This window comes from Tupaia chinensis, unplaced genomic scaffold (genome assembly GCF_000334495.1).
Source record: "Tupaia chinensis unplaced genomic scaffold, TupChi_1.0 Scaffold000539_1, whole genome shotgun sequence".
Classification (NCBI taxonomy): domain Eukaryota; kingdom Metazoa; phylum Chordata; class Mammalia; order Scandentia; family Tupaiidae; genus Tupaia; species Tupaia belangeri.
The window spans coordinates 5,234,268-5,258,539 of record NW_006160052.1 but is presented as its reverse complement, the minus strand read 5'-3'; the positions used below and the strand labels follow the sequence as shown (position 1 = coordinate 5,258,539).

At 48.2% G+C, this 24,272-nt stretch overlaps 1 protein-coding gene across 1 annotated transcript in view; it reads right to left on the bottom strand.

Moving 5' to 3' along the window:
* Positions 1 to 3,107: 3,107 nt before the first annotated feature.
* ABCC2 (ATP binding cassette subfamily C member 2) overlaps positions 3,108 to 24,272 on the bottom strand; it is a 74,259-nt gene continuing 53,094 nt past the window's right edge. Inside the window, exons 20-32 of the mRNA XM_006157371.3 lie at positions 22,644 to 22,767; positions 22,243 to 22,372; positions 21,365 to 21,584; positions 21,063 to 21,217; positions 19,168 to 19,323; positions 17,037 to 17,236; positions 13,620 to 13,746; positions 11,080 to 11,181; positions 10,496 to 10,639; positions 9,527 to 9,685; positions 8,185 to 8,351; positions 4,612 to 4,806; positions 3,108 to 3,666 (exon numbers count right to left, since the gene is read on the bottom strand). Of these exons, the coding sequence (XP_006157433.1) occupies positions 3,537 to 3,666; positions 4,612 to 4,806; positions 8,185 to 8,351; positions 9,527 to 9,685; positions 10,496 to 10,639; positions 11,080 to 11,181; positions 13,620 to 13,746; positions 17,037 to 17,236; positions 19,168 to 19,323; positions 21,063 to 21,217; positions 21,365 to 21,584; positions 22,243 to 22,372; positions 22,644 to 22,767 (2,009 nt within the window). The 3' untranslated portion in view covers positions 3,108 to 3,536. The remainder of the gene's footprint in view (positions 3,667 to 4,611; positions 4,807 to 8,184; positions 8,352 to 9,526; positions 9,686 to 10,495; positions 10,640 to 11,079; positions 11,182 to 13,619; positions 13,747 to 17,036; positions 17,237 to 19,167; positions 19,324 to 21,062; positions 21,218 to 21,364; positions 21,585 to 22,242; positions 22,373 to 22,643; positions 22,768 to 24,272) is intronic.

Below are 24,272 nucleotides of genomic sequence, written 5' to 3'. Positions count from 1 at the left end.
ACTCAGACTGCGATCCACTACATGGGAGTCGAGTGACATAGCCATTACGCTAACTGCTGGTCCCTTAAAATTCTATTTTTTTAAGAGAGATTTTTGTTATAGAGTACATGTATTCACTAGAGATAGAGACAGGGAGACAGAAAGTGAGAACTCACCCCTGGGGGTATGGCCATGCCACAATCCCTTCTCCTCCATTCTTCTCTCAGGGTATTGGGCTTGCACGCACATGCGCCCAGTGTGAGTTTCAAACCGCTGGGTCTGGGACTCGAACCGTGGTTAGTCATGTGGGAGTCCAGGCGTGTAACCATTACACCATCTGCCAGTCCCTATTTTCTTCTTATTTTTTTTTTTTAGAGATTTTTGTTCTAGAGTACATGAGCTCGCTGGGAGACAGAGAGAAAGTGAGAAATTGTCCCCTGGGGGATGGCCACGCTGCAATCCTTTCTCCTCCATTTTCTTCTCGGGATCTTGGGCACACACACACATGCACCCGGCATGTTTCAAGCCTCCAGGTCTGGGACTCAAAATGCGGTCAGCCATGTGGGAGTCCAGTGCCTTAACCACTACACGACCTGCTGGTCCCATGCTGGAAATGTTGGTTTTTAAATTTGCTATAGGGTGTGTGTGTTGGGGAGAAGAGGAAAGTGAGAAATCACCTGCCAGGAGGACGGCCACGCTGCAGAACTTCTCCATTCTCTCTCAGGATTCTGGGCAGGCAACACACGTCCAGTGTGATTTTCAAGCCGCCAGGTCTGGGACTCAAAGCACGTACGTGGGATCCAGCCTCCTTAACCACACCACCTGCCGGCCCCAAAAAACAAAACCCTTTCTAACCCTGTCACTGCAATGGGAGAGAGGTGATGGACCCAAAATAACGTGACATGAAAAGCCCTTTTCTTTCTTTTTGAGAGAGAGATTTTTGCTATTGGGCGTGTGCATTCACCAGACAGAGAGACAGAGAGACAGAAAACAAGAAATCACCCCCCAGGGGGATGGCCACACCACAATCCCTTCCCCTCCATTCTCTTCCTTGGCTTTTGGACATGCACGCACACACGTCTGGCATGAGTTTCAAGTCACTGGGTCTGGGACTGGAACTGCGGTTGGCCATGTGGGAGTCCAGCACCTTAACCACCCCGCCACCTGCTGGCCCCATGCAAAGCCCTGAGAGGTGAGTTAGGGCCAAGGCTTAGGCTGGCTTCTGAACCTGGAACGCTGGCACTGTCATTTCCCTGGCAATGCATGATGCCAGGGTAAGAGATGGGACCAAGGGCTGCCAAGATGAAGATGAAACGGGACACCCTGTGAGAAGCCTGGGTCCTGAGAGGACAGGCCTGGTGTGTTCAGGAAATGAGGGCTACCTCCCTCCATGCCAAATCCAGGCATCACCAAGAAAAGCCCACTCCTATCTCCAACTGTCACTATGTCATGGGAAAGACTCTCCTTGGGAATCCGCAAATCGCAAAGCTGACTGCTGACAGGACTGTCGTATGAAATCCCACTAAGTGCAAAGTGTTAAACCCCTCAGTGGATAACTTTGTGTGTGTGTGTGTGTGTGTGTGTGTGTGTTTGCTGTAGGGTATGGGTGCCGGAGAGACAGAGAGACAGAAAGAGAAATCAGCCCCACGGGGCATGGCTATGCCACAATCTCTTCTCCATTTTCCTCTCAGGATCTTGGGCACGCATGCGCGCACACGCGCTTGGCATGAATTTAAAGTCACCGGGTCTGGGACTAGAACCATAGTCAACTATATAGGAGTCCAGGGATGTTGCTGGTCCCCCCTCTTCAGTAGAGAACTTAATTGGAAGAGGTTCTGTCCCCAGAGACAGGCAGCTTTCACAGCTTCTCTTAGGAAGAAGTCAGGTTCAACTCAGGCCTCAAAGAACACCCACAAAGTTCTAAGGAAAATGAGAACCTTGGAGTGAAAATTCAGAAGACACATGAGGAAATAAAACACCATAGATAAGAGCCAACAGAAGCAGCTGGCAAAGAAGCCAGACACTGAAATGATCAGACACGATATTTTTAAAAAATGTCTAACAGGAAATTAGATTGCTCCAGAATATAGAAAAAGATACTTAACATCAGTAATAACCACAGAGATGCAAACTAAGCCTTCCGTGTGGGCCAGATGGTGGCAGAGTTGTGAGCGCAGCGCTCTGCGGAGTGGCTGCGCACGGGAGAGGTCCCAGTTTGTGTCCAGAGACCTCACGGAGCACACCACGCACGTGCGTGCCATGACCCAGAGCCCGCTGAGACTGAGGGTGGATGTGTCATTGACACCTTGTCGGGGGTGCTGTCTCTTTCTCTGTCTGTCTGTCTAGCTTATGAAAGAAAAAAATAAAATAAAGCGAATGGAGTCAGCAGAGGGCATGGTAGTTAAGGCATGTGGATGACTGAGGTTAGAGTTCCGAACCTGGTGGCTTGAAAATCACACCAGGCACATGTGTGTGCATGTCCAAAATCCTGAGAGGAGAATAGAGAGGGGATTGTGGCGTGGTCATCCCCCCAGGGGATGATTTCTCTCACTTTCCCTCTCACTGTGTCTGTCCAGTGAGTGTGCACACTCTACGGCAAAACCTAAAAATAAAATAATAAAATAAACTTTAAAAGAAACCTTCAAATGAGATACTAATTCATACTCCTCAGATTGGCAAAAATATTTTAAATTGTCATCACCTGGCATGTGTATGTAAATAAAAACATACCCTCATTCTTGTATTCTATTTTTATTTTACTCCTTCACTCATTTTTATTTTGTTATAGAGTACATGGACTCGCTGGAGAGAGACAAAGAGAGAGAGGGAAAGTGAGGAGGAAGCACACCCCAGGGGATGACCATACCTCAATCCCTTCTCCTCCATTCTCCTCTAGGGATTCTGGGCATGCATGTGCACGTGCCCAGTGTGTTTTTCAAGTCGCCAGGTCCAGGACTCAAACCACACAGCCAGGTGTGTAGGGTCAGTCACTTGAACCACCATGCCACTGACTCGCCCTATGTTTGCATTCTAGAGAAACTCTTACACGTGTATTCCACCAGAACGTCAATAGCACCACTGTTCCTAACAGGGAAAAACCCTGCAAATAACTCCAAGGCTCGCCAATATGAAAATGGGTGAACTGGTGTATTCATACAGTGCCACACAACGAGAATGAAAAGTAATGAGCCTCTCGGCACCAACACATATGAATCCCAAACACAATATTGAACAAGTCCTAGAAGAACACATGCCGTAGGAGCCAGTCCATTCACATAAGTTACAATAGGTACACATTGTTTATGGATACATACAAAGGTGGTAAAACGAAAACGAAAGGCAAGGGAATGATTATCCGGGAATTCAGGATGCGGTCGTCTTGGAAGGGGCAGGTGGCAGGGAGGTATGATCAAGGCAGAGCTGTCAAGAGGTTTCCCAGGCACGTGGCGATAGTCATTCCCTTCGCCTGGGTGGTGTGTATATGATATATTTCACAAGTAATAAAATTAAATATGGAATTATCTTTAAAGTCCTTCTTGGCCCCGTGGGACCCGCTGCTAGAGTGCTGTGTTGGTCACGTTCTCAATTCCAGCTTCCTTGGCCATGAGGTAAAAGGGGCCAGCGTTGGCCAGCAGTTCGTCAGGGCTCCCATACTCTATAATCCTCCCATTGTCAAGGACCATCACCCTGAAACAAGGAGGCCAAAAACGAGTCTTAGAAAGCAGCATCTGAAGTCTTAGCATTATATACAAATCCCTAGGACTTAGTTACGGAATAGTCACAGACGGGGACAGAGTGGTGAAAACGCACGACACACAGCGACCTGCAGCCACACGAATAGATGCTGCAGGCTAATACCAAACAAAAGAACTGGGGCCGGCAGGTGGCATGGTGGTTATGGTGCTAGATCCCATACGATTGATTGACTCCATAGTTTAAATCCCAGAACTGGAGCCTTGAAAAAACATGCTGGGCCTGTGTATGTGTACCCAAAATCCAGAGAGGAGAATGGAGGGAGAAGGGATTGTGGTGTGGCCAATCCCCCTTGGGGGATGATTTCTCACTTTCCCTCTCTCTCTGGTAAGCACACGTATCCTATGGCAAAAATGAAAAAACAAACAAACAAGCAAACAAAAGACTCAAATAATAGAGGTATACATGTAGTCTGATCTACTCATATGGTATTTCACAGTTCACACTGTTTATAGACAGATTGGCTTATAATGGGAGCCTTTCCTCTTCAAGCAGTTTTCTCCCAGATTACTGACCATTGCATGTGATATGGCAGAGTCAGATGAAAGCAAAAAGCAACTCACCATTTTACAGGGGCAGCAGCTGAAACCCAGGACAGTAGGTCCATGGTTACCATGCACCAATCGTCCCTTGGGCCTCCAGCTCCCCATACTCAGTTTATGGTTAAAACCCACAATTTCCTATTTTTGCCCTCAAAACAGATCTTTGGACTCCATTAGCGTTCATCAGCTTGAGGCACGATTGTGGCCAATCTATTTGCAATTGCTAGGCCTCAGTTTCCTCTTCACTAAAATGAGGGTGGGCGAAGCGTCTGCTGTCAGATACCTCATAGCTGGCGTGCTTAGTACTGACCAAGCTCGGGCCATGCCTGTGGCTCACCTGTCGCTGTCCATGATGGTGTGCAGCCGGTGGGCGATGGTGATCACTGTGCACTGGGAGAACTCACTGCGGATGGTTGTCTGAATGAGCTGATCTGTCTCCAGGTCCACTGCAGCGGTGGCCTCGTCCAGGACCAGAATCTTGGATTTCCGGAGCAGAGCCCGGCCCAGGCACAGGAGCTGCCTCTGTCCAATGCTGCAACCAATGGAAGAGACCAAGCGTTAGTTGCTGGAGATGGAGGGAAAATCTGGAACAGGGGACAGTTCCCATGTTCCACATCAGACTTTCAAAACTTCATCCAAGATGGCCCTAGAATGCTTTAGCCTCTCTTACCAGTCCCCATTTCAAGGCCTGCCACAGATCTTTATGAACACAAAATTCAGATTTCTGGGCCCTGACTTATTCAGGAAGATGAGGAAGAGCCTGAGGAAGGCATGTGTATAATAGGCGCCCAGGTGATATCTGTGTTTAAACAAGTTTGGAAAACACTGGTCCAGGAAAAGTGCTTTGCGGACAGCCACAGAGACAATGATTCCCAAACAACATGAATGCCACCAAGTTCATTTCGGCGATGTTTGGCCTCACACCATTAATATGGGGTGACACTATACTAGAATGCCCTAGTGGCATTTCTCTGTGGCCTCAGCAAATCCATTCATTATTTTAATGTGTAATTCCAGTCTCAAGGCTAATTATTTGTTCAAGGCCTTCTGCCTCGATTAGAGAAGCTATCTAATGAACATGATGTCTTGGTGCGAGATGCAATGTATGTGGAATTCAAATATGCTTGTAAAATGCAAATAGCTTTAATTCGCTAAAAGCCTTTAATGAAGGCTGGACCTCTCACTTCCCTAAAGAAGCTTTGGGAAATGATGTGAAGGAAATATTCAGGAATTTGCTAATTGCTCTTTCCTGCTGTGGCCATTAGGGAACAGATTAAATGGGGTGACTAGACTAAAGTTCCGTAATTCTCTGTAAGAAAATGTCTGCTGGGGATGAGAAGTCATCCAAGATGAACTTCCAGTTTTCCTCTGTAATGTCAGAGCAGAGGCCCTGCAAAACTATTTACCTAGCTTGTACCAAACCCCTGTCTGGGCCGCCTGGACTTTTCAGTTACAGACTGTGTCGAGGGACCTCTTCGGCTTTCGGCTGCTCTCTAAGCCAATGAATTCATCAGGGAATATAAACTTTAATCCCCCAAACAAGGTCTGAAACTCAGGTCTGAAATCCAGACACTGGGAATATCATTTAGATGTCTCAGCATGGATAAGAAAAGGCTGTTGTCTTTTTTTTTTTTTTTTGCTGTAGGGAGCATGCTAGAGAGAGAGAGAGAGAGAGAGAGAGAAAAAACAAGAGAGAGAGAGAAGAAAACCACCCTCAGGGAGATGGCCACTCCACAGTCTTCTCCTCTATCCTCCTCTCTGGATTTCGGGCATGCTTGGCATGATTTTTTCAAGCCCTGGCGTCCCGGACTCAAACCCAGCAGTCGGCCATGTGGGGTCCAGCCACCTTAACCATCATGCCGCCTGCTAGCCTAGGATGGTGTGATTTTCAGTCTTACAAACCGGAAGTCTCAAGCTAACTCCCATCCTGTCATGGAGTCCCACGGGTCCCCTCTGTGGCACTGACCACCCTGGTGGACCCATACAGGTCCGTTTTCCCCTTATGCTGGAAGTGCTGGGAAGTCAGCGGTGCTGTCTGTAGTGTTTGCCCACGTGTCTCCGGTGCCTGGCACCAAGCAGGTGCTAATACGTACTCGTCGGGTGAATCTTTGAATGATCTTGTACATCTGCCTAAAGACCGAGGTTAGTCCTGCTAGCCCCTAAATCTGTTGTGGAAGGATACCAAGACATGGTATCCCTTCTGCCCCGGGGGCTACACATTGAAACCACTGAGTCTCCATTCAGTTTTCTGGGGTGTAGCCTGGACGCTGGGATTTTTTTTTTTTTTTTTTTTTGAGAGATTTTTCATATAAGGTGCGTGCATTCACCGGAAAGACAGAGAGCAACAGAGAGACAGAAAGTGAGAAATCACCCCTCCGGGGGGATGGCCATGCCACAATCCCTTCTCCATTCTCCTCTCGGGATCTTGGGCATGCACACACATGCACCCAGAATGAGCTTAAGCCACTGGACTCAGGACTTGAACCGTGTTCGACTATATGGGAGTCCAGTGACATAACCATTATGCTATCTGCTGGTCCCTGACACTGGGATTTTTTTTAAAGCTTCCTGAGTGAGTCTAGCAGGCGGCCCAGGTAGGAATGACGCAAGGCTTCTCAAGCTATAATGAAAGAATCACCTGGGAATCTTGCTGAACGTGGATGTGACTAGTAGGTCTGGGGCCTGAGATGCTGCATTTACAACGAGCTCCCGGTGAAGGCAGGGCTGCTGGTCCAGCAGCGGAGCTACTGGGCCTCCCTTCCTTCCTGAGCTTCAAGTCCAAATGGCCCACTCCCTGCCTACCACTGCCTAGGCACCTGGGAGTCGGGGTGAGCACGGTCCGTGAGCAGCGGGCTTTGACCGAGGCCGCCTTCAGGGTGTGGAGGAAGTCCTGACTGTCACAGATGGACAGATGAACAGAAACGAGGCAGTGACATGTGTGAAAACACTGAAAAGGTAAGAACTGAGAAGGCAGGAGGGTCTTTGCGTTGATCTGAGGAGCTTCCACAGAGCCTCGGGACTCGCAGACACCCCCCAACACATGATGTCCATTGGAGCAGGATTCTCTAAACCTCCCTGTGCTCCGTCTACACCTCCTACCAATTGAGGCAACAGGACTGCTTTAAGCCTGATTGCTGTGCACGGCCGAGGTGAGAAGCCTGCTCCCCATGCTTCCCTTCGATAGTGGGGTCTGTCCCACTGTGTCGTGTCCCACGATAGGGGACATTTAAGAACAAAAGTTGTCATTTTATAATATAATGTGATCTTTTTTTTTTTTTTTTGAGAGAGGTTTTTGCCATAGGGTGCGTGCACTCGCCAGACAGACAGAAAGAGACAGAGAGACAGAAAGTGAGAAATCACCCCCCAGGGGGCATGGCCACACCTCAATCCCTTTTCTTCCATTCTCCTCTTGGGATCTTGGGCACGCACGCACACACACAAACCCGGCGTGAGTTTTAAGCCACTGGGTCCGGGACGTGAACCGCAGTCGACTACATGGGAGTCCAGCAACATAGCCATTACGCTAACTGCTGGTCCCAATATAATATGATCTTCATTTGGGCCAGCAGGTGGTGTGGTGGTTAAGGGCGCTGGACTCCCATGTGGCTGACTGCGGTTCAAGTCCCAGGCCTGGTGGCTTGCTTTCTCACTTTCCTTCCCTTTCACACAATGTCCCTCTCTGGTCAAATTAAAACAAGCAAATAAACGAATAAAATAAAGTTCAATAAAATAATTTAAAACAAAACAAAACGAAACAAAACAGAGTCACTTGATAAGTTAGAAATTAGACCTGGATGGCGACACTTCCGCAAGGCCATTATCACCTAGCACAAGCAGGAGGAGCAGTCCCTCACATCCTCCTCCTCCCTCACCCTCCTCCCACCTGTGGGGAAAGGGGGTGAGACATTACCTCAGGTTGTCACCGGCCTCTGTCACTTCATGGGACAAGCCAAGCGGCTGGCTGGCCACGAAGGACTTGAGGTGAGCCAGCTCCAGGGCTTTCCAAATCTCCTCATCTGAGTAATTGTTGAAAGGGTCCAGGTTCATCCTCAGGCTTCCCGAGAACAGGATGGGATCCTGCGAGTCAGAAAAGGACCTAGTAGCTTCCTGGGTTCAGGAGCAGGTGGGCAGGACTGGCCCGAGGGGGCACCTCAGGCAGGAAGCTGGTTCTTGGTCAAGCTCCTGCAGATGTCCCCCTTCAAGGCCTGGAGGGGTGCATCCAGGGAGCTAAGCACCGACTAAATTGAGCCCTGGTTTGGTTTTGGTTTTTCATTCTCAGATTCATTTACAGATTTCCAAAATTGCCGAGAGGAATGTCCCACCGCCCCTAATGAGGGTGCCTGCTTTGGAGGTCGAGGGATCAGGAGGGAGCCGAGGAAGGGACAGCACGGCCGCATGGGAAGAACTTATGTGTTTGAAGAGACCAGAGAAAAAAGTGAAAAAGAAAAAAGTACCAAACTGAGCAAACCCCAGATGACCCAAACTACCTCCGGAGAAACCTGGCTAGGGCGAGCGGAGGACAACGTGCTGCAGCAGGCTGCGCCCACCCGAGACCCTCAGGAGGGCCGGGGAGGAAGCCCAAGGGAAGCCTTTCTTGCTGATGCACTAAGCGTTCCGCTGGCTGGCAGAAACCTGCAGCCAATTCCCTCCTCTATCTTTTAACCATATCAAATGGCGGTGTAAAGCTTAACGGCGTCAAGCCTCAGTGGCAAAACTGCCAACGCTGATTGCAGAGGTCTGGCACCCACGGTGGCTGCAGAAACACACACACAAAAAAAAACCCATCTGCTGTGCGACTTCTGTTATGCTGCTGCCACCTACAGGCCAGATGCTGCCAGTCACACGTGCGTGTTACCAATAAGATTGAAAACTTGCATAGTTTACGCTCTGGAAACGCTAGGCGTTGGGCCCGACGGTGGCATGGCCCGCCGGTGGCATGGTGGTGCGGGTTAAGTCCTGGACCCGGTGGTGTGAGGGACACATCGGCACATGTGCAAGCGTGCCCGAAGTCCTGAGGGAAGAATGGGGGAAGACCATAGTGGTGTGGCTATCTCCCCTGGGGGGTGCTTTCATGTTTCCCTCTCTCTTGAGTATGCACGCCCTATAGAAAAGTCCTGTAGCACTAGATCAGGCGTCCTGGCAGACTGTGGGGAGGACACCGCTAAATGAGCAGACATCACAGGGGCGATGTGCGTTTCTTGCAGAAAAGCTGCCTCCCACTGCATATGCCGAGGAGGAATTCTAGAGCTCACCTGGGGGATGATGGTCAGTTTCCCTCGAAGGTCGTGGAGCCCAATGGAAGCAATGTCTACTCCATCAATGGTGATCTGGCCACCGGCAGCCTCTAAGATCCTGAAGAGGCAGTTCGTGAGGGATGACTTCCCAGCGCCTGTCCTGCCCACTACGCCAATCTGTGAACGCAGTTCTTTACGTTAGTTCAACATACAATTCCTGGGGATAAAATGATTTAAACTGGGCCTTTATAATCACGGGGGCTAAGAGGCAGTGCCTGGCTACTTGGTGCTACGATATTGAACTGACTTTTGATTGGGAGAGGCATGCCCAGATATCAGAAAAAGATGGCTCTCCCTCCTCCTGTACCATCGCTTATCGAGAACTACAGGGACTCATGAAAATTGACGTGCTCTCTCGGCAACTGTTGTTGTTACACATTATTATTGGAAATTATGATTCCAAAATTACCCTTGTTTGGGAGTAAGAAGGGGTGGATGGGCCTGCCACCAGCTGGCAGCCGGGCCTGAACTGGACCTCGCATCCTTGTCCAGATTTTTCTCGGTCCTGTGTTAGGACAGGCGTTCCACAGGAAGATGCCCAGCTTCCCAGACCAGCAGACCAAGGCCATTCTCTCTTCAGCTACACCCCTCCCCGCTGCTATTCGCCACGGTTCCTTCCCCAGGCCTGGTGCTCCCTGTTTCCTTCCTAACTTTCTCTTTCCATGCTGAGGCCCTACAGGAAGCGAGACCCAGTCGGCTGGCAGTGAGGCCTAGAAGAGCTGGGCAGAAAGCCCCACAGTTGCAGCAAGTCTGTTTGCCCTGCTGGTGGTCTCCTGCCCTCTGGTGGTAGTCTGCATCCCTACACCTCACAGGAAGAGGAAGTGCCCCACCCTGTCCCTCCTGTCCATCCTACTGCCCTGACCCCACCCTGGTCCCCCGTCCTCTGATCACAAGGCCTCCAACCAGACCTTCCTCTGCTCCACCTACCTTCTCTGTGCTCTTGATGTCACAAGTGATCCCTTTCAGTACCAGATCCAGCTCAGGCCGGTACCGCACTTGGTAGTTGCTAAACTGGATCTCGCCTTTACTGGGCCAACCTGCTGGAGGCCTCTTATCAGTCACCCAGGGTGCCTGGCAAGGAGACAGGATGAGAAGGACTTTACACAGTGGCAACTCAGTCTAGAAGATCTCACAGGACTCACGTCACAGGAGAAGGGGATCAGTGTCCCACAAACCTGTGGGTATCTGCACTGAATAGACTGAACTGGACTTAGACTTCTGGAAGTTTCCTACCTTATTCAATGGAAGAAGCACTCTCCCACAAGGCTGCCCTATGGATCTCCACAAGGAAGCTACTGTTAAACTTGGTGCATTCCAAGGCCTGAATTCCCCCAAACTACTTCCAATTCTAAGTTTGAAGAAACTATGTCCTTTGAGTTAGAACAAAGGAAGCTCTAGCAGAACCATTATGAAATTATGTAAAATATCAAGAAATGATGAAGATGTACTCTTGAAAGAGTAGCCCTCTTTTTTTTTTAGCCTGTCCCTGGGTTTCTCTAATTCCTCCTTACCTCATTTTCCACTTTGATGTACTCATTTATTCGCTCAACAGCCACAATGTTGGTCTCTATCTCTGATGTCATCCTCACCAGCCAGTTGAGGGTTTGTGTAATCTACAAAAGAAACATCAGAAGTCTGAAAATTATCTCAGGCTCAGAAACTGACTTAACTTGTAAAAGTACAAGGTCTAGCCAGTGCCTATTTCATACCCAGCTGTGCTATACTTTGCAAGGGAGAATGAAAAAGTCCAAGAAATCCTTATCTCTCTTGGAGAAGAAATAAGACCAGTGCACTGATGAGCCAGAGAACAATAAGTGCTCAACTGTGTGTGCTCATATGAAGGGCACTATGAGCTGAGATTAGTTTTTCACTAAAGCTGGGGTTGGAAGGGCTGGCCATTAGCAGAATGGAACCAGAAATCAGGTCTCCTGCTGATAAACCTAGAGTTCATTGTTGAGGGGGTGGGTCATGGCTGGTATTATACAAATGGGGACCAACTTAAGAAAGACAGGGCAGGAAAAGGCCTTCCAAAAAGTTGCCTCCTTTCTCTGCGTCCACTTACCAACAGCCTTCGTGTGGGGACAGCCACTTGAACCCCTTGTTGTCTTTTACACTAATAAACTGCAGGCTCCTCCCTGCCATTACAAAGATATCTGATATCATAATCCAACCAGTCTGAGGCCGGGGACCTGTGGGTCACTCATGTGCAGGCTTCTTTCAGGCAAAGACTCTAGAGTTTGCACATATGTGGCAGGGGTGGGGGTGGGGGCTGTGAAGCAGATGATTGTTAGAGAAAGGGAGCCACAGATCACAGAGGGCAGGATCATGGGGACTACAGCAACTGCTCTGCCCAGGGTAAACGGTATGTAATTGCCGATGCTTGGGTAGCCTCGTTTTGGTTCAATCTAATTGTTTCCTGACTCTTGGCTTTGTCTGTCTTGGGTAAATAGGCGTAGAAAGGCAGTGGTATAAGGGACCAAGTGACTCTGGTGAATAAGAGTCCTTTTTGGTGCCCTGGCATAACCACATGGGGCCTTACTGATGTCTAATGAAGACAGCACTATAGGGAACCAGCAGTTAGTGTAATGGCTATGTCGCTGGACTCCCACGTAGTCGACCGCGGTTCACGTACTGGACCCGGTGGCTTAAAACTCACGCCAGGCGCGTGTGCGTGCATGCCCAAGATCCCGAGAGGAGAATGGAAGAGAAGGGATTGTGGCGTGACCATCCCCCCTGGGGGGTGATTTCTCGCTTTCTGTCTCTATGTCTCTCTCTGTCTGTCTGGCGAGCACGCGTGCCCTATAGCAAAAACCTCTCTCTCAAAAAAATAAAAAAAACAAAAAAAACAAAAAAGACAGCACTATAAAGCCCAGTGGTGGCTATACAGACCCCAGAATATAGTGCAAAGACAAACTATGAAAAATGGCCATATGACTCATCAATTGAGCAAATAAGTTACTGAACGTTTCTGTAGTGTAGACCACTGCTTCAGGTGCTGGGAAATGATGCCTGGCACATCCCCAGCAGTCATGCTGGGGGTGCTGCAGTGGATACATTATGGAGCATTATCAGACTCTGTGTTACTTATTCAGATTAGCTCCAATAATTCTGTGATCCAAGAAAAATGCAGAAGTTATTTGTTTAAAAGACCTTCTGGAGACCAGCAGGTGGCATAATGGTTACGTCACTGGATTCCCATGTAATCGACTGCGGTTCGAGTCCCGGAGCTGGAGGCTTAAAACTCAGGGTGCGTGTGCGTGCATGCCCAAAATCCTGAGAGGAGAACAGAGGAGAAGGGATTGTGGCATGACAATCTCTCGTGGTGGGGGGGATTTCTCTCTTTCTGTCTCTCTGCCTCTCAGGCGAACGCATATGCCCTGTAACAAAAGTCTCCTCTCCCCACCTCAAAAAAAAAAAAAAAAAAAAAAAAAAAGAGAGAGAGAAAGAGAGAGAGAAAAAGACATTCTGATTATTGCTGCATTCTGGAGAACAAACAAATTTATTCTCTCTTGACTAGAACCGAGCAATGAGACAAGACGGGGAACTATTAGATTGAAACATGAGATTACCTTCTTCAGCTCTAAAGTCATCAACATTTAGGTTCCCTTTTCCAGATGATATTGGTGCCCACTTAGAAAGGGCAAAGAGTACATGTGTCCATGGGGATAAGGTGGAACCAGGATTTGAACCTCAGTCTCCTCTAGTCCCTCTGGACCTAGAAAGGAATCAAGAACTCCACAGCACACTCCAAATTTAATTTAAGAAGTGCATTTAGCCCAGCTGTGGTGATGCAATTGGCTAAATACCACTGCACAATATTAGAACCACAAGGGAAGCCCAAGTTCAAATCCCAGGTCTACCTGAACACAGCGGGTGTACCCATATATGCCTATGATCCTACAAGGCTCGGGGGAGGATCAAGGCATGGCAAGACCCTGTCAAGGGTACCTGTCTGTCTCTCTCTCATGAAAATTTTAAAAAGAGAAACTTAATTTAAAAAAAAAAAATAGAAGCACACTAATTTAGCCCAACCTCCAACCTTCAGACTCACATTGAGTGCATTGGACAGAACAAAGCCCACAGTGTCCCCGCTGAGGGTGTCTCTGTAAATAACCATCAACAGGGATGCAGAGAAGACGATCAGGTTCCCGACCAGCTCCAGGCGAACTGCAAGCCATCTGTGGGGCAGCAGAACCAGAAAGAGTGGTGTCACTGACTGCCACTTCACCACCTGAACCCACTCAGCACTCAGAACTCTGCAGAGGACCTGAGTTGGCAGGCCTGCTCCCTTAGGAGATGCCTCACTTTGATTTAGAAATACTAGATTCTTGGCACCAGCAGATGGCATAATGGTTATGTTTCTGGACTCCCACGTAGTCGACCACATTTCGAGTCCTGGACCCAGTGGCTTCAAACTCATGCCGGGCACGTGCGAGTGCATGCCCAAAATCCAAAGAGGATGAGAATAGAGAATGGAGGAGAAGGGATTGCGGAGTGGCCATCCCCTCAGGGGGACAATTTCTTGCTTTCTGTCCCTCTTTCTCTGTGTCTCCAGCGAGTGCATGTGCCTTATAGCAAAAATCCCTCTTTCTCTCTCAAAAAAAGAGAAATACTATAGATTCTTAAAGCCCTATTAAATTGTGCAGTTTAAAAAATCAGTTGCATTTTAAAGGCCCTAGAGGAGTTTGCTAAACAGGGAATCCTGCAGTGCAATGGCTCCCAAATGTACAAAATCATAAGATTCACCTGGGGAAATTGTTACAAATGCATGTGAAAAATCTCTAGAACTTTCCAGAAGCTTCTGATTGGAGGGACCTAGGATGGGATTCAGGAATCTGCACTTTTTTGTTTTTAGTTTTTTTTTTTTTTTTTTTTTTTCCTGTAGGGTATGTGCACTTGCCAGGAAGAAACAGAGGTAGAGAGAGGGAGAGAGGGAGAGAGAGAGAGAGAGAGGGAAAGAAGAAAAGTGAGATGTTATATCCCCTCTTCCCCTGGGGATGCCCACTCTGCAATCCCTTCTCCATTCTCCTCTTGGGATTTTGGGCACACACACACACAGACGCCTGGTGTGATTTTTTAAACCGTTAGGTCTGGGCTCAAACCATAGAGTCAGCCATGTGGGATCAAGCTGCAGTAACCTCCATGCCATCTGCAGGCCTAGGGATCTGCATTTTAAACAAACATCTCAAGTGATTTCTTTTGATAAGATTAGGGAAACAACACAGATCCTTATGTGAGTTCGAAAGTAAGCACCACAGGAAGGCTCAATTCCCTCTAGTCCCTCTGGGCCTAGATAGTTTCAAGGTCTGATTTCAGCAGTTGTAAAAGGTGAAAAAGTTAGGGAACCAGCAGTTAGTGTAATGGCTATGTCGCTGGACTCCCACGTAGTCGACTGCGGTTCGCCTCCCAGACGCGGTGGCTTAGAACTCACGCCGGGCGTGTGTGCGGGTGTGCCCAAGATCCCGAGAGGAGAATGGAGGAGAAGGGATTGCGGTGTGGCCATCCCCCCTGGGGGGTGATTTCTCGCTTTCTGTCTCTATGTCTCTGTCTGTCTGGCGAGCGCACGTGCCCTATAGCGAAAATCTCTCAAAAAAAAAAAAAAAGGTGAAAAAGTTGGAGATAGAAGGAAGTTAGGTGGCTGATGACTGAGACATACTGGGGGTGTGTAGAGAATAGGAATACACATATGTAAACATGGTTTATAAAAACGGATCTTCTCAAAACATATTTAAATAGGGGCCAGCAGATGGCGTGGTGGTTAAAGCACTGGATTCCCACATGGCCAACCATGATTCAATCCTGGACCTGGCGGCTTGCTTTCTTACTTTCCCTCTCTCTGTCTCTCAGTCTCTCTGGTGAGCACACGTGCCCTGTAGCAAATTTAAAAGTAATAATCATGATAAATAAAATTAAATAAATAATTTTTTGTGGGGAAGAGGTTTTTGCTATAGGGCACATATACTAGCCAGAAAGACAGAGAGAGACAGAAAGAGAGAAATCACACTCCAGGGGGGATGGCCACACCGCAATCCCTTCTCCTCCATTCTCCTCTTGGGATCTTGGGCTTGCATGCACACACACGCCTGGCGTGAGTTTAAGCCACTGGGTCCAGGACTTGAACCGCTTTTTACTACATGGGAGTCCACTGACATAGCCATTATGCCATCTGCTGGTCTCTAAATAAATAATTTAAAAAATAGTTAAATGTTTGTATCAATCATTCTTTGATGTGTACAAGTCAACAGGATATACATTTTACAGTGGAGTTCTAATAGGATTTACTTATATGTCTGTTTTCTTCTTAGAAAGTCTCCAAGAAATAAAAAGTCTTTACAATGAAATTCCTGGTCCCTCCATGTTCCACATAATACCAAGCATTATTAGCCTGCCCTTAATACTCCAAGACATATTGAAGCTACTAAGAATTTTCCCTTCCAGAAGAGATGTCTTCCTTCAAGAACACATCACTCCCTCCTGGAGAGTAATGCCCCTTCCACTCAGAGATTCTGCTCACAGGATGGGAACTTTCCATTTCTGTTATCAAAGGCTTCGCCTGAAAATTCCCAGCTCTCCCCTCTCCACCTCCGCTTTTCTCACTACCCTAAAACATGAGTATCTTGTCTTTGGAGGGGCCGGCAGGTGGTGTGGTGGTTAAAGGTGCTGGACTCCCACATGGCCGACCACGGTTCAAGTCCCAGACCTGCTGGCTTGCTTTCTCACTTTCCCTCCCTCTTTGTCTCTCTGATCAAACTGGAAAATAATAATAATAAATAGAGATGGATAAAATAACTCTTTAAGAAAATAGGCATAGTCATGCTCAGGGAATCAACTGGAGAATGTGTGTTTCACCCAGCCCTTGTGTGGGAGCTGGGTTACAAGCACCATGGTCATCTAACGCCCACCATAACCCAGTGAGCAATGATGGACGAGCAATCACAAAGACAAAGAAACTGGGCCAGCAGGTGGCGTAGTGGTTAAGGTGTTGGACTCTCACATGGCTGACCGCAGTTTGAGTCCCAGAGGAGGCTTGAAAATTATGCCAAGCACGTGTGCATGCGTGCCCAAAATGCCGGGATGAAATGGAGGAAAAGGGACTGTGGCATGGCCATCTCCGCTGGGAGGTGATTTCTCACTTTCCCTCTCAATATCTCTCTCCCTCCAATGAGCACACATGAAAAACAAAACAAAACACCTTTAAATTTTTGTTGTTGTTTTTGTTAAGAACAACAACAACAATGAAAACCACAGAGAAACAGATTTTTCCTGAGAGGTCAAAGCATTTCATGAGCTTGTTAAATGGCAGAGGTGAGACAGAGACCCAGCCTCTGCTCTGGAGTTACATAGCATGGAGGTGTGTGTGGCCAGAACCGATCTCACGCCACCTGCCATGCCTGCCCTCCCATGGCCAATGTCAAGCAGGCAGAACCCCAAAGCACACACCTGGGTCAATGCCCAGGGGAAGCCTTACCTGTTGGAAACAATCCAGGAAAAGACGCATTTTTGGTTAGTGTCGATCTCTGCCTGGTTGTGCTTGAGAAATCTCTGCTGGTGCTCAAAGGCGCGGATAACAGGCAGCCCTGACACCGTCTCGCTGAAGTGAGAGTAGATTGGGGACCTGGTGACAGAGTCCAGACGTCTCAGCTGGCGGGAAGTAGCCACATAAAACATCTGGACACAAAATGTAGAAAGTCAGCCACATAAGCACGTCACACACGCTGTACCTCCTCCTTCCTGCCCGGGGCCCGACATTTGTCACTTCAATGGCCATTGCTCAGCTCACACCTCAACTGGCTGGAAGCCTGCAGTGTCGTTTCTGGCTAGAACAAGGAGAGAGAGACACTGAGGAAGAGAACAATAGGAAGACTGGGTTTGGTAGAGATCTGAGGAAGACGAGTTTGAATCTGCAAACCACAGGAGTTTTGTCAGCTTAAACGTATTCCTCCCCCACACCTGCATATATGTCCAAACGGTGTCAGTACCAGTTAAAGAAGTGTTAAAGAAGTGGTCTCCCAGAAGGAGTCTGTAAAGGCGGCTGGACCCAGAGGATGTGTAAAGTGGGAACGAGCAGGAAATGGCCAGAGAAAGGTACATTGAGGTTTGGGTAAAAAGGAGAAGAATAGATTCAGTTAAATGACCAAAACTGTGCCTCAGTGGTGTGTGCTGATAAAGAGGGTTCTGGAGGTGTGTGGAATGCTGAGGTTATAAATGGAACTGGGGCCAGCAGGTGGCATGGTGGTTAAGATGCTGGATTCTGATATGGTTGACCACAGTTTGAGTCCTGGATCTAGCAGCTTGCTTTCTCACTCTCACTCTCCCTCTCTCTCTCCCTCTCTCTCTCTTCTCTCTCTCTCTCTTTCTCTCTCTGGTCAAAATAGAAGAATAACAATAACAAATAAAATCTAAAAAAAAATTAAAAATAAAAAAGAACTGGACCTGGATGTAACAGTATAGGCAGGGCCTCTGGCCCGAAGGACGAGGGATGGTGAGTGCACTGTTAGATTCTGTGAGGATTTGTTGAAACCTGGGCAGCTGGGAGTCAGAACACAGAACACGATATCTGGACGTTTCCTCCAATAACCTTGGTTCTTATTCATGGTTTGTTATTAACTGTCAAAGGCTGTCACGGAGATGACAGTGTACCTGAGGAACTTACACGCAGACACCAGGGACGCCACCTTACCACAGGCCGCAAGGCCACGTGCCCCTCACTGGAGGGTCTCCAGAATTATTTCCCCAGGTCAACAGCTCATCACAAAGCTCGGCTCTCAGTCTGCACATCCCCTCAAAGAACACATTGGAATTGAGCCTAAGCCACCCACAGACCCCAGTGAAACTCAACTGTCCTGAGCTGAAGGGAGAGAGACTGCGCTCCTGCCGAAAGGCATCTCTAAGGAGATCAGCCTATTCAAAGCCAGTCGAGGATGCCGCTGTGGTGTAACTCTTCTGCAAAGGATCTGACCATGTGGGGAGGTGGGAGGTTCTAATGCAGCAGCGCGACTTTGTCCATAGTCAATCTCAAAATACTCTTGTATCCAAACATGAAATCTGTCCCACTTAAGCACCTGGGGGGGCAGCAGTTCAGGTAAGATTTGCTGTGAACCACATACCTGTGAATGCAGACAACTCAGCCTCAGGCAGTGGCTACAGGCTCCTAGGTACATCAATCTATGACTAACAGGCAAAGATGCTGGAGATGAATGACTAGTCAGCAATCAGCCAAAGAGAAGGTTGTCAGGAAAGAGCCTGAGTGTTGTGTGTGTGTGTGTGTGTGTGTGTGTGTGTGTTTAAAGAAATTTTTGCTATAGGGCATGTGCATTTGTTGCTGGAGAGACACAGAGAGACAGAGAAACAGAAAGTGAGTAATCACCCTTCAGAGGATGGCCACACTGCAATTCCTTCTCCTCCATTCTCCTCTCAGGATTCTGGGCACACATACACACATGTGCCTAGCATGAGTTTCAAGCCACCAGGTGTGAGATGTGAACCATGGCCAACCACTTGAGACTCCAATGTCTTAACCATTATACCACCTGCTGGCCCCAAGAGCCTGAGATTTCAAAAGTAGAGAGGAAGGAAGACCTAGCTGTTTCTAGACTTACCTGAACAGACACATAAATAATGCCAAGAGGAATGATGATGACGGCAAATATAGGGGTGGCCATGCAGATCATGACGAGGGTGCTGACTATCCCCAGGAAACACAAGATCCAGCTGCGTAAGGATGCAGGGAGGGTGTCATCCACTGTGGAAACGTCCTAGGAAGGAGAGACGGGATACCAGTGGCTCCTGAGACGTCTTACATGACGCTGTGTATTCCCAGAGACTCCTTCACGCAATCATTCCATGATACTCATTTCCAGTAGGCTGTAGGGCTCACCCCCATAACCAGTCTCATTTCTGTACTTTCTACATTTTCCAGAATTCCTCCAGCGAAGTTGGCCTTCACTTTTGTTCACAGTTATGGCAAAGGCTTTCATTCTTCTTAGTGAAATTCCCATTCATCAAATTTTTTAAGCCATTCATAACTATTGTAAGCTAACAGAGCCTTACAGATAAATCCTTGTCTAATAACCAAGTCAGCTCACCTACTATGTCTTTACACAGATCCTCACAGGGCACCTAGAATAGGGTCTGGCACATAAAAACACTGAAGAAACATTTGGAGGTTCTGGTCAACAAGACCCATTACCCACCTTTGACTGAATAACCATTTTATACCCACAAGGTTGTTTCCGCTACCAAGTCTAGAGCTTCTAGGCAAAAGAGAAGTGGGATTGAATGTGATCCCTGCCTGTCCAGGGTTCTAACCAAGGACACACAGGTGAGGCGTTGCCCTATTACCTTCCTGTCAGGCAGAATAAATGAGCAAACACAAACATTCATGGATGACTGGACGGTTTAGAATACACCCAGCAAAGCTGGCTTTTATTCTGGGTTGCCTTTGACTAGATCTCGTGGAGGGCTCTATCGATTCTATGATTAGTAATATGAGAGTATCCAGGCGAGTCCAGATTATCCCTGAAGTCTCCCAACTAGGTTAGGGGTCTTCCAAGAGAGCCCCAAATCACAGATGACTCCTGAGTCAAATCTACCTTGCTGAAAGTCGCAACAGAATGCAGATCACTGTGCCCGGGATCGGCAGAAAAAGCAATCCTCGCTGGCTGTCCGTTCCACACAGATCCCTTCCGCACCTTACCTGGCAGACTCTCTGTCTCTCTTTTTTTCACTTTATCTCCTCTTAAGGGCTGAGCATGGATTCTAGAAGACCTCAGACCAATTTCATCATCTTTTTTGTTTTAAGAATTATTTTATTTATTTATCATTATTATATTTATTTATTTATTTATTTATTTATTATTATTTATTTTTTAATTTGACCAGGGAGAGATAGAGAAAGGGAGAGTGAGAAAGCACACTCCATGGGGGATGGTCACACTACAATCTCTTCTCTGTTTCTCCTTTTCAGATTTTGGGTACGCATAAGCACCCAGTGTGTTTTTCAAGGTGCAGGGTTCTGGGACTTGAACTGCACAGTTGGCTATGTGGGCTCCAGTGGCCTTCACCACCATACCACCACCTGGCCCCTTGCTGATTCTTTTCTTTGGAGAGGTTTTGCTGTAGGGCATGTGCACTCGCCAGACAGAGACAGACAGAGAGACAGAAAGCGAGAAATCACTCCCCGGGGGGATGGCCATGCCATAATCTCTTCTCCTCTATTCTCCTCTTGGGATCTTGGGCACGCACACACATGCGCCCAATGTGAGTTTTAAGCCACTGGGTCCGGGACACGAACCGTGGTCGACTACATGGGAGTCCAGCAACATAGCCATTATGCTAACTGCTGGTCCCAAGGTGAGGGGTTTGATTATTACAGACTATACGTATGTATTGGAATATCACACTGTAACTTTAAATATACATATAATTATTGCATCGATTTTAAAAAAAGGAATGGATTCTCAGTATATGATCATACAGTCCTTGAGATACTTACACCAGCAAACCTGTTCACAATCCGGCCTGTGGGTGTTGTGTCAAAAAACCTCATGGGTGCCCGAAGGATATTGTTCAGCAGTTGCCTGTGTAAGACGTTTGAGGCATGGGTGCAACCATGGACACTCAAGAGATTTCCCACAAGCACACATAAACCTAGAAAAGGAACCAATCTTGTCAGCATCACACACAGGGAGCCCGGAAGATGTGTGCCCAGAGCACAATGGCAAATATTTTGCTGAGTGCACGAAAAGCATGGGGCCTAGACAGACGCCGGGAGTGATGCGTAGCCACCACACATACCTTGTACTACTCCCAGAGCTCCGTACACCCCGACTCTCAGGTCCCTCTGAGACGCTGGATAGCTGGTGCTATTGAAGGTTTTAGAGTCACTGGTCCAAGCACTGAGCCAGAGGTTGGATCCAATAAAAGCCACAGAATTCATTATGAAGGCAAAGATGGAGAGGAGTATCAGCCCCCATCCTACTGCACGTAGGTATTTCAGGTAGACGGAGAACTTCACCTGCAAAACCCCACTTCCATATTAGTGGAATGCCCCAATGACTTTTGGTGAGAAATTACCTAGAACACCAACCCCAGCGGAGGAGGAAAGTTCCCTGGAAAAGTAGGCAGCACAGCTAAATTTGGTCGTCTGTGGCCAGCTCTTCCGCACTGGGCCGGGATAACATTGTAGATCGATCCCGAAATACAGAGCAGGGTAAACAGCCACCTAGTTATCAGTGCGCTTCGAGAGACAATGCAGACGGCGGTTTCCAGAGCAGGACGGGTGGGATTACACGCTGGACCTTGGAAGTTGCCATTTTAACTTGCATTCGTTTTAATGACACTCTCTAGGTCTAGGTCTGATAGACCATTGACGGCATTCCCTGGCTCCCTGAAGTAACTTCTCGAATCACCCTTTCTACTGTTCTCCACCCATCATGGGATCAAACGCTCGTGGAGCGCAAGATGGGATATATTCACAGGAAGCAAGTCGCTCTGCATGGAAGCATGACCTGGCAGAAGGCCCACAGCCTGTTCTCACTCCGAAGCCCTGCAAAGGCCGTGGGGCGTAAGGCTTCTGTGGACGTGCACTCGAGTGCCGTCTAACCTTAAATCTTTCCGGTTCCAAGCCCGACATCACCTCGCGTGCTACTCCCTTTGTTTTCTGTGGTGCTCACCTTTCCAGTTTCCACATACTCCTTCTTAATTAGTTTTTGTCCTTTCACTAGTTCCTTCTCCTCCTTCAGGTTATTCCGAGTTTTCAAGGAGTTTCTCAGGGACTTGGGGTGCCTGCCGCTGGACCTGGAACTGAGATAAAGGGGGAACCTTCTCAGACCGTGCAGGTGCTTCCCAGGGTCTTCTTGCAGGCGACGTCACGGGTGCTCTGCCGGCATGTAAGCTCACCGCGGAGCAGGAGGCCTGGGGAAGCCGACACAACCCCAACCTTTCCCCGCCTGCACGAGACGCGAAGGAAGAGCTGGGAGTGTCCATGGTGCCCACTCTGTTAGGTGCAGCCCACAGAGAGAGGCCACGTGGGAAGGAGGACAAGACGAAGGCTGCAGCCGGGCAACTGACCCACCTGCGGCTCAGCGTCCGCTGGAGGCTGTTCTCCCTTTTCATGGTCAGGGAGACTGCATCCTCAGGGACTTCCTCCACGCTGGCTATCAGCCCAGGGTCCTCGTCGTCGTCACTGCCGTCATTGACTGGGGAGACACATCAGAGCTTAGGGAACTAGCTGCAGAGGGCTCGCATGGCCCGGCTGACAAGGAGAAAGAAGCCCCCCGATCTCTCTGGCTTCGGCAGGGGATCCCAGATGGGCATGTGGGTGCGGTGTTCTACTCACAAACCTGTTCTTTTTATCTCCTCTTCTTCTTTTTTTATTTATTTTTTATTTTCGGGGAGGTTTTTGCTATAGGGTGCGTGCACTTGCCAGGAAGACAGAGACAGAAAGCGAGAAATGATCCCCCAGGGGATATGGCCACACTGCAATCCCTTCTCCTCCATTCTCTTCTCGGGATCTTGGGCACGCACGCACACGCCCAGAGTGAGTTTAAGCCACTGGATCCAGGACTTGAACCGTGGTCGACTACATATGAGTTCAGCGACATAGCCATTACGCTAACTGCTGGTCCCTTCCTACCTCTTATGGAGAAATACCGAGATGAAGGACAGGTCCATATACTTTTGGAAGAGAAAAGGGTCAAAAAGAAGAAGAAAACTCCCAGAAACGTTTTAGTTCCTTTGGAATAGGAAAGAACTTTGAAAGCGTGTGCTAGACAAACACGAGTCACCATCCTCAGCCTAGCCTCAAAAGATGACTGTAAATTGAAAATGCTCATCTGGAAGTTCAAATAATTTAACAAAATTTAATTAATTTAAAGCACTTATTTTTCATGTTTTTAATTATCAGAGGACCCATGTGCTCACTACAGTGTAAAGACAGAGAGAGGAATAAAGCACCCGTGGTGGGTGTGGTCATGCTCAGGCCCCTTCTCCTCTACTCGTCCATCTTGTGGGGATCTGGGGCAAGCACTCACGCCCAGCATGATTTTCAAGCCACCAGGCCGGGACTTGAACTGCAGTCAGTCATGCGGGATCTAGTTTCCCCTAACCACTAGGCAATGGGGCTGGCCCCTAATTTTAAAGCATTTAAAAACATCCCCTGAAAATAAAATAAAGTAAAACATAGTGTGGGTATCAGTGGGAATGGCAGAAAAAGGATCTCCAGAAATCTGTCCCTCTGAAAGATAATAAGAATACTAGCAAACAATGGGAACCAGCAATTAGCGTAATGGCTATGTCGCTGGACTCCCACGTAGTTGACCGCAGTTCGCGTCCCGGACCCTGTGGCTTAAAAGTCACGCCAGGAGCGTGTGCGTGTGTGCCCAAGATCCTGAGAGGAGAATGGAGGAGAAGGGATTGTGGCATGACCATCGCCCCTGGGGGGTGATTTCTCACTTTCTGTCTATGTCTCGAGCGGTCGGACGAGCGCACGCGCCCAATAGTGAAAAACCTCTCCAAAAAAAAAAAAAAAAAGAATACTAGCAAACAAACAAAATAAAATTGCTAAAATTAACTTTTTCCAAAATTTGAAATTACCCAAAAACTTGCACAATTCAAGAAGCGTTTAAAAATTGGGGGCTGGCAGGTGGTGTGGTGGTTAAGAGCACTGGACCCCCACATGGCTGACCACGGTTTGAGTCCCGAA